At 38.7% G+C, this 9,574-nt stretch overlaps 1 protein-coding gene across 1 annotated transcript in view; it reads right to left on the bottom strand.

The window, feature by feature from the left end:
- Nucleotides 1-49: 49 nt before the first annotated feature.
- LOC112553619 overlaps nucleotides 50-9,574 on the bottom strand; it is a 22,396-nt gene continuing 12,871 nt past the window's right edge. The window contains exon 5 of the mRNA XM_025220966.1: nucleotides 50-6,853. Coding sequence (XP_025076751.1) covers nucleotides 4,352-6,853 — 2,502 coding nt within the window. The 3' untranslated portion in view covers nucleotides 50-4,351. The remainder of the gene's footprint in view (nucleotides 6,854-9,574) is intronic.

The raw sequence follows: 9,574 nt of genomic DNA, 5'->3' as shown, positions 1-9,574 counted from the left end.
ATAAAATTTCAGTCACATAAATTTAAACAGTAAATTGTAAAACATGTCAGCAAAGAGCAAAGTAAATTTATTTTTATTCCAATGACACTCTCAACACAAGTCTTTTGCAGCACATTTCGATAGATATTTTTTTAACAGTTCAGTGCAACTGATTGCATTTTTGAGAGCTTTTGGTAATAAAAATTATGGCATCTCTTCACATCAGATATTTAAAAAAAATATGGCATCTGCCCTTCGTGCTTTCTATCCAAGCATTAAAAATAATGCAAATAAAAGTGACTAAATGCAACAAGTTTTAAAAATTGCTCTGGAAACTTCTTTTCCATTTGCGATGACACTCAAACTTGTTTTTAGAGGTTATGCGATACTTGTGCATCTAACATCAATGAACAACATGCAGTTTCATGATATTACACTGCTGAAGCAATCATGATAATTGTAACATATTAGTACTTCCTTAATGCATAAATTAAATTGTACTGAAAAGTGAAGGCATACTTGTGCATTCAATGTATGTCATTGGAGAGAATGCTATTTACTCCACAGGCTTGATTTACATTTTTATTTCAATATTGATTTCACTAGGGTCCCACAACTCTTGTTTTGCAAAAGTTTCAGTTTGGATATGGGTGCCAAGCACAGTGTGATATGGTCTTATGCTCTGTGAACTGTGCTTGATTATCACCTCTTACTCAATCCCCCACCCCCCCAAAAAAAATGCTAGGAATCAAATTAACTAAAATAATTATAAAAGGGGGAAGACTAGAAACAGGCATAAATTTAAGAAGCTGTTAAATCTATCTGTTCTGAAAATAAATATACTCACAAACTGTGAAATCTAACCCAGTGCAAAACACTTGCTGACAAAATGAGAATTTAAATCACATTTAAAATACCTCAAGACCAATTAACAACTGCTTGAAAAAAATATCACTGATACAGCAGCTGAAGTTTTTCATACATTCTACAAAAGATGCAAAATAATTAAGTCCACAGCAAATAATCTTAGACTTCATGAAAAAGAGGGCAGCAGCATAAATTATTGGAGACAGCAGCCCTTGACCCTTTGACCCAAGGTTATACAGAAGTAATTTGGGCTGTATTTTATTACCCTTAAGCTGTAGACTTTGGCCACAATATACATTCAGCAGGATGGGGTCATAATGCCTTTCACTTAAATAACAGTGGAAATCCATCAGGTTAACAAAAGACTGTAAAAAGGACAGGTAGAGCCTGGAAGCAAGTCTCTCAACAGTCTTCATATAAAATTTGTAGCCTAAGGTCTTCAGGACGTTAACAGAATTTTATGTAAAAACTGTTAACCCTAAATATTACTTGTGCTTGGGATTTTATGCAAAAGAAGTTAACACCAAGCATCACTCACGTATCCTGATCTGGCCCCACATTCAGAATTAACTTTTTCTTTTCACACAAAATTGCAAGCCCATGTAGCACTTATGTTAAAGCCCAAAAGATTGAAAGATCAACATCAAGCACGACTTTGTTTCTGTACATGTGGGAAGCAGGAGCACTGTAGAAAAAAATGTCCTTAGCTGCTTGTTTATAGTTATGGGGATAGACAACCAACAGTCTTACAATAAACCATTATGAAACTAAGCTGAAAATAACAACTGCCTATCCCCAAACCATGATAAAGGTCCCCATGGCCTAGTGGCTTTGTGGAAAAGGGAAAGAAATAAACTTATAAATCATTCACATTTATAGAGTGCAGCCTGACCAAAAACTGAGCAAACTAAAGTAGTTAACAACAGTGTGGAATGCAGAGAAAATGTAAAAAAAAGTAAACAAATCAACAGCTCTAGTAACAGCTTTGCAAATACAGGCAAAAAATGCTTAGAAGACAGCACCTGCACCAGTGATCATTCTTTGCACTACCTGCAGTCAGTTGAAACAATTTGGAAGATATAGTAGTAGGTTGCAGATTTTAAATTAAAAAAAATTCAGATAACCAGTGATAACAGAAGTAACTTAACATTCAAACTATTGGTCATCAAAGGTATTATTTTATCCTGCATGTCATTGCAAAAGTGAGCAATCAGCACAATTTTTTTTCATCAACACAACAGCACAAACAATTTAGACCTGTTTGTTGTCTCTTTACTATACCTGCACACAAAGAAAAGCACAACCAGGTGTTCTAGGGTGTTCTAGTGTTCTGTACCAGCTGTGCTGTAGATATGGTGCGAACAATTTATGTCATCATAATCATCATCCTCACTGCTCCCTCAGCCCAGATTGGCAATGATTGGAGGGAAGGCCACAATGAAGATCTTGCTACCAATGGTACACAATTATGCATCTCCAATATGACTCGTCTACATTGTTAATGAACTATAATTGGTTGATAGATTAAAAAAATTACTAAAATGCATAATGCATACAATAAAATACCCAGATGTATATAAGACGGGCAATAACTTGCTTTTAAGTGATTATATTAATCATTTATGCTGCATCTCCACAGCTTAACAATGGTGATATGCATATCTTTAAAGATATAAATTTATTTTTCAGAGAGAGATAGCTAACACAGACTGGGTAGAGGTGTACACAAGACATAAAACAAAACAGAGAAATGTTTTACAGACAGGCATCAAAAACAGTCATCATACAGGTGAGTCATTACTGCCTGTCAAATCATTGTATTCATTAATGGAATTCTGCAGATTGACATGTTCGTGGATTCAATAATAAACAAAAATCTTTATATATATAAAAGAAACATTAAAAAATTAAAACATTGCCCTTTGTGAAAAATAACTGGTTTGTACTGGAGGCAAACAGAATACCAGAAGATTAACAAACAAAATAAGCCTGCTGGCTGAAGACAACATTTCAACAAAATGCAAAACAACTTCTCATTCATCTTGACAAATTATCTGATAAATGTCCTAGAAAAATCAAAAAAATTGCACATCTGCAAATTTCTCATTGTTGAGAAAGATTTTTTTTCATCAAACGCTTGATAGGACTTTAAAACCAAAATGTTTCAGTATAAAAGAAAGCGATACAAAATAGAACAAAAAATCTACAAACCTTGGCAATACTTAATATTTTGATTGCAACTGGCATGCATATGTATTTGACTCGGTAGATATGACCACAAGTGTACATGTATGCAACTAGTTGTGGAGTATCGTGTATGCCCATATATGTGTGTGTACAGGGAGGGATCGATTTATGTGATGGCTGCATGAGTGCATGTGTCAGCATTTTTACAAATTTTGTAAGAGTTAAGATTGTCAGGTGACCATTTTTAGGTCATTGAGGAGTGAGGTGTTAGAGACCTAACCCTTCTTGGGGCTATGGAAGGGCAGTGTCTCCTTTTCCTCAAAACTTTACTTTCCCCAACCCTCAATGGAGTCAGGTACCCATTTTTAACAGATGGGTTGACTGGGCAAGTCTGCTGTGACAAATCTTCCTTAGAATGATAATTTAAAGTGGACATTATAGTCAGTATAATGCTGTTCACCTATTACACATTTATACTAGATTTTAGTTTGCTTGCTAATAGTTGCTTTTTTTCTGTCAACATCACAGCACTTGACAGAAATATGTTTCCATGCATAATTACATTCAGTTTCACGTCCAAATCATCAATGAAAAATGGACATGTTCAAAAAGCCATTCATATTCACAAAGAATGAAATAAAAAATCTGTCCTCAAATTGACTGCTCAACTTGTTTAGTCAAACATGAGATCCAGTCTATTAATTTTCAATCACAATGCTAAGATAAAAGTACACAACACATCAATTAAGCGATAATATGAATGCAATCTAAAATACTGTATCAAACAATTGGCACAAATTCTTTCAGTAAATTCACTCAGATATTTGGATTGTAGGAGTGGGATTCAAGGATTGAACGATTATCTGGATCACAGGTTTATTTCACAAGCTATAATACAGCAGCAGATAACTGGATATGTGATCCTTAACTTCTGCATGGAAGTTAACAGCAAGAGACGAATTCACAGCATGAACAGTGAAAGGCATGTAAATATTGACAGCAAACCAACATAAGCCGCGCTTAACACTGAATAGGTGTACAAACTCGATAACCAGCAGTAGATGTTTTAGTGTGCCGTCTCCACTAAGCAGATAGGGGACCAGAAAACTGTAAACAGATGATACAATGCTGTTGTCACAAAAACAAGAATCAAATCTGCTAGGACAGCAAGGCTGGCAATTAGCTTACTGGGCAGTCAAGTCATAAATAAGTGCAACAAGTTGACACATACGCAGCTCAAAAACATCAATTTCTCATGGCTTCTTTGTCGATGTTTGAAGCTTTCTTCTGGTTTGCTGAGTGGTACTAGTTCTGCTGGTCAAATGTAGAGCAACAGTAAGGGTGCCAGACATAAGGGGCCAGGCTCTGAAGCGACCCAGAGCTTGCAGGAACTGTCTGCTGAGAATGCAATGACTGAGGGAATACCACAGCACAGATGTTGCTTAGAGATGACTGAAGTCAGCTGCAGCTTGGAATCAAGGATTAGGACAGACTGGGTTGTAGAGTCCAAGATTCCAAGAAAACCAGCACTGTGTGCTGATACACTGATGGGAGTGAAATCCTTCTTCTGGTCACTGGGGTGAAGCCCAGCGCCTGTGTATGGCTCAAGGGTTATAGCACCTTTCTTTAATTTCTTTTCAAAGAAACATACAGCATGTCCTCCTTTGTCTGCCACACAGATGACTTCACTTCCATCTCGAAACATCACAGCACATGAACTGGTCTTTATGAAGGTAGAATCCTCTTCTGACACAATCAGCTCTTTGGCTCCACTATTCAGATGTATCCACAAAAGAGACCTATAGCCGCAGACAGCTATGCCTGTGAAACCAACGCTGAATGCAGTCGTCTTCATATCCAATACATGCATTTCAGAAGGCTTTTTGGTGCTGTCAATCAGCAGAAGTCGAGGGTATGGTGACTGAGACAAGAGAGCGATGCATTCATCAGTGATGCAAGAGACCTGGTAGATGTTGCCTCCAACGCGGACCCGTTCAATGATCTTATCTTCATTCATCAGGTCAATATGTGGATCTCTGTCACCATAGGCAAGCCATACCTGACCATTGGGCAGGGGAGCGAATGAGGTTGGCACTTTGCCAGACCCTTTGAAAGTAACTGGTGAAGAGCTTGTGTCCTCCATGATACTGGAAGGCATGATGGATGTTGGCATTTCAAAAGCACTGACTTTAACTGCTTGTTTCCTTCCCTTTCCCCCTCTTCGTGACCTCTTCCTCTGCCTGCTTTTGCCAACTTTTTCACCTGAAGAACTAGCCTGAGGAAAGAGGCTCCCACCTGGAGGCACCGGCACAGCGGGTTTTTGTGCTACAGCTGCATACGACATAGACTGACCAAATGAGCAGCTCGCAAAGCTAGATGGTGGCATGTCAGCATAATGGCTGAAGCCGGAAGTCAAGTCTTGCATGGCTGTGCTGACAGCAGATGTCTGATGAATGACTGTCTGAGGTAAGGAACTATCAGTGTCATTAGCTACCAAGTCTGTGGACAGATTCTCCAATCCTTCTGCTAAGCCAGCTCGGTCTGGGTAGGATCTTTTGGTCGAGTCAGCACAGGGAGCAGGGTGCGTTGATAATGGGACCGAAGACCAATGTTTAATTTCAGCTAATTTAGGGACAGGTGGGCCCACCAGAGTGAGAGGAACAAACATGGCTTTTTTTTGAGACTGCGCATCCTTCTCCATTAAGTGAGAAATTGCTTCTCCTTTGTGAGCAGGCCGTTCTGATGGAACAGCTGTTTCTGTCATCCACTGCAAGCTGTCTGCAGTGCTTTTGCTTTGAGCTGATTCTGCAACATTTTTTCCTGGTATTGCCATGTTGTGTCTACTCTCAGCTGCTTCAGCACTTTTATTCTTTGGTGGTGAAGTGCTTGTGCTTGTGCTTGTGCTCTGCACTGCTGCAGTACTCTTCTTTTTCACTTTAGAAGTCTCTTTGCTTTTAAGTACTGCAGTACTTTGAGGTATTGTGGTACTTTTGCTTTGAGATGCTGTAGTGCTTTTTATCTTAGGTTCCTTGGTACTTCTGCTTTGTGATGCAGCTTGTGGTGTACTCTTAACCTGTGGCTCTGGTGATTTCTTATTCTGACTAGTATTTTTGCTTGGTGGTACTGATGTACTTTTCACTTGCGGATCTGCAATATGTTTATTTTGAACAGTACTTTCAATTTGTCCTAGGATGGCACTGCTGCTTTGCGGTGCTGTAGCACTAATTTTCAGTTCTGTGCCAGTCACACTGTGCACTGCTGTTGCATTCTGCATTGTAGTATGTGATGCCAATGTACTCCCAATCTGTGTTGCTCCAGTTCTTGAATTCTGAGACGAGATATACTGCTGTGATGAAATTATGTTTTCACAGGAGGCCACAGGAGTTTTGCTTGATGCCCTTGAGGTCTGACTTTGTTCTACACCAGCACCCTTCTTTTCTGTATCTGCAATTTCTTGCTTATGTGGTCCCATAATACCAGCAACCTGTGGTGTCTCTGCGATCTTCGCTTGTGGTGCAGTCCTGGATTCAGCAGTAGTACTCTTGTCTGGGATGATTGTACTGCCAAGATCTGGAAGTGATGCCAAAACCTCATGTTGTTGTGCAGTAGAACTATTACATTGCGGTGCTGGTGACATCTCAGTGTGCTGTGCTGGAATTACTTTTCCTGTTGGTGGTGATAATTCTTCATTTTGTCCTGAGGTCTCTTGTTCAGAGAAAGATGAATAATTAACCTTGACTTTTACAGATCCCGCAATAAAGGAGAGATTTTTGGTGATGTCGTCAGGACGGTCAAGGATGTATGATTGTTTGGCTTCAACCTGAAAGGAGAAAATTTACACAAAATTCATCATTAGTAAGAAGATAAATAAAAATGATACAGAAATTGCTTAAGGCATAAGTGACACACAACTTTATAATTTCAGTGGGTCTCATTGAAGAGGTGTATCTCAAAAGTAACGAGACCGGTGTCACAATTTATTTCATTTCCTACGACAAACCACATGGTTTCCCCTTCAAAGTAAACCCCTTGAGTATAATGCACTTTCTCATCTTTCTTTGCCATGCTTCAGTACACTGATGGAGGGATTCTTCTGGGATACCCATCCCCTCCACAATTACGGCTCTTTTGATGGCCTTCACACCTTCAAAACCCCGTTTATGACCCCCTTGAGCATGGGGAAAAGAAAAAAGGTGAAATGGAGCAAGATCAGGTGAATAGGGAGCTTGTTCGAAAACAGCTATGTTCTTCTCGTCCAGGAACTGCCAGATAATCAGGGGCTTTGTGAGCAGGTGCATCATGGAGGCCATAGTGATGGAACTGATGGTATCCAAGAAAATTCTTCCAGCAGTGCATAGAAGCATAGCAGAGAAGGATGGAAAAGTGCACGAGACTTGAGGGGGATTACTTTGAAGGGGATAGTTTGTTATTAGGAATTGACTATGACTCCCACCTTATTACTTTTCAGACACATCTTGTATTTGGTGAACTTTTAACAATTTTAACTGAGGGTCTGAAAAACCCCTTGCCTTTTATGAATGGTAAAACCAGGTAACTGTAATCACATGAGTGTGACAGTCAGTATTTGCAATATCCTTAAGAAATCTACATTTCCTCACATTCTACAGCCATATTTTTGGTATTATTTAGTTACATGAGCTTAGGATACTGTGTTGCCTAGGTGATAAATTTGGAACTGTATGTTGGCGATATGCTTGGTACACTTCTTTTTGTTTTAAAAGATGGCTATCTTTTTCTTGTTGCTTTTCACCTCTCTTAAACCATCTCTCCTCCTAGCTGTATGTAAAAAAGTAACAAGATGAGAGTTAAAAAAAAGAGAGAGGAGTGTGTGTTCATGAGAAAGAGGATATTGAATTAAAAAAACTTAAGCAAAGTATTATCAGGCATAAACCTTCTAGTGATGCACATGGTGATCCTGCTTAAAGATTTTGTTACGATTGATATCAACATGAATATTGCCTACAGTCACATTCTAAGAATTAAAAAACACCATACCCATCATCAAGAAATGTCTTCATTATTAACCATATATATACAGCCATTGTGGATGTCTAGTGACATCAGGGCCCCTTTCCATGTCGTAAACAAAATATGTCTACTCCCTGACAGTCAAATTTCCTAACTGATGGCTAAACTGATGAACCATTTAGAGTGCCATGTGCAAGCGTGCACCACACACAAACATATATACACATTGACTTTAACCTCCTTGGCATCACGAGGGCTTACACTTTATGTTAAAATAGTCTGAAGCTCGAAATTTTATATAAATAAAAACAGTTAACTTCAAAAATCCCTTGGGTAACCCGATTCAATCCCCAAATGCAGCATTTAACACAAGTTCCATTCAGGTTTAACTATTTTTACCTAAAATTCTCAACCTGAGTTAAAATTTATGGCTAATTTCAGGAAAGTTAAACATCATCTCCGATTAATCAGGCCAGGTAAACTTATTCAAGTCTATCTTTTACAGGAAAGGCAATAAAGCATGTGTGTTCTATTTGTCTTGCATTCCACATCAAAAATCTCTACTCTGCATATGAGAAACTTAATGACTGAAATTTTCGATAACTGTCCACAGCAGTTATACAAACATACAACTCCTTGAAGACATTATTGTGTTAATTTATTTTATTCTGGTTGGAATTCACAATGTTTGATATTCTGCAGTTTCATTATCATTGCAGAAGACATTTTTTGTGTTACATGTTAAGCAGCAGATGGTATCCAGCCTAACCTTGATTGACTGGACCATAATATATATGTAACAACACAGAAGACTGAACCATAACTCAATCGGTTTTTTTTTTCACCATAGAGTTGTAAATTGCATGACCAAAGCAAATCTTTTTATGTAAGAAATATGTTCAGGAGTTTCCAAAACGAAAAAAGCAAGCATTTTAATTTAACAGCACAACACCTTGTTGAAAACTATTCTTCAAGGCACCTTGTAGGGAAGTCAACGCCGCAGTGGCTAGAGAAAGAACTGGCTTACGAATGTCAAAGACTGTACTAGTTGACCTGTACAGGACCTGCTGACTATTGCCCACAGTAGGCAAGAGTGGTGGGCCAGTTAGCTGTGTCCATGTGCTCCCCACCACCGACAGGTGCCGGTCAAGGGACGACCAACTGACTGAGGTATTATTTCAAACCTTTGAAAGTAAAATTTTTTTAAGTAGAACCATTAATTACTGAAGACAGATATAGTGTGGCCAACAAACACCCAACTTAGAAAAAAAACCTCTATGACCCCAGAAAGACTTAGAAGCCACAGCATCATTTAAGGTATTTGACAGCTGAGCAAATGAACAAAAAGGAGAAGTGTTAATACTCATCACAGTTTCACTATTCAAAAATAAATAAAAATTGATATATATATGTGTGTGTGTGTGAATTACAATGTAAGGTGACCAGACGTCCCGCTTTAGGCGGGACAGTCCCGCTTTTGACCTCGTGTCCCGCCTGAATATCGGGCGGGATGCCCAATGTCCCGCTTTCTGTCTTTCTGACAAGTCCATCA

The sequence above is a fragment of the Pomacea canaliculata genome, linkage group LG13 (genome assembly GCF_003073045.1).
Source record: "Pomacea canaliculata isolate SZHN2017 linkage group LG13, ASM307304v1, whole genome shotgun sequence".
NCBI lineage: Eukaryota > Metazoa > Mollusca > Gastropoda > Architaenioglossa > Ampullariidae > Pomacea > Pomacea canaliculata.
The sequence above is the reverse complement of the archived record's forward strand: the minus strand, read 5'-3'. Positions and strand labels throughout refer to the sequence as shown.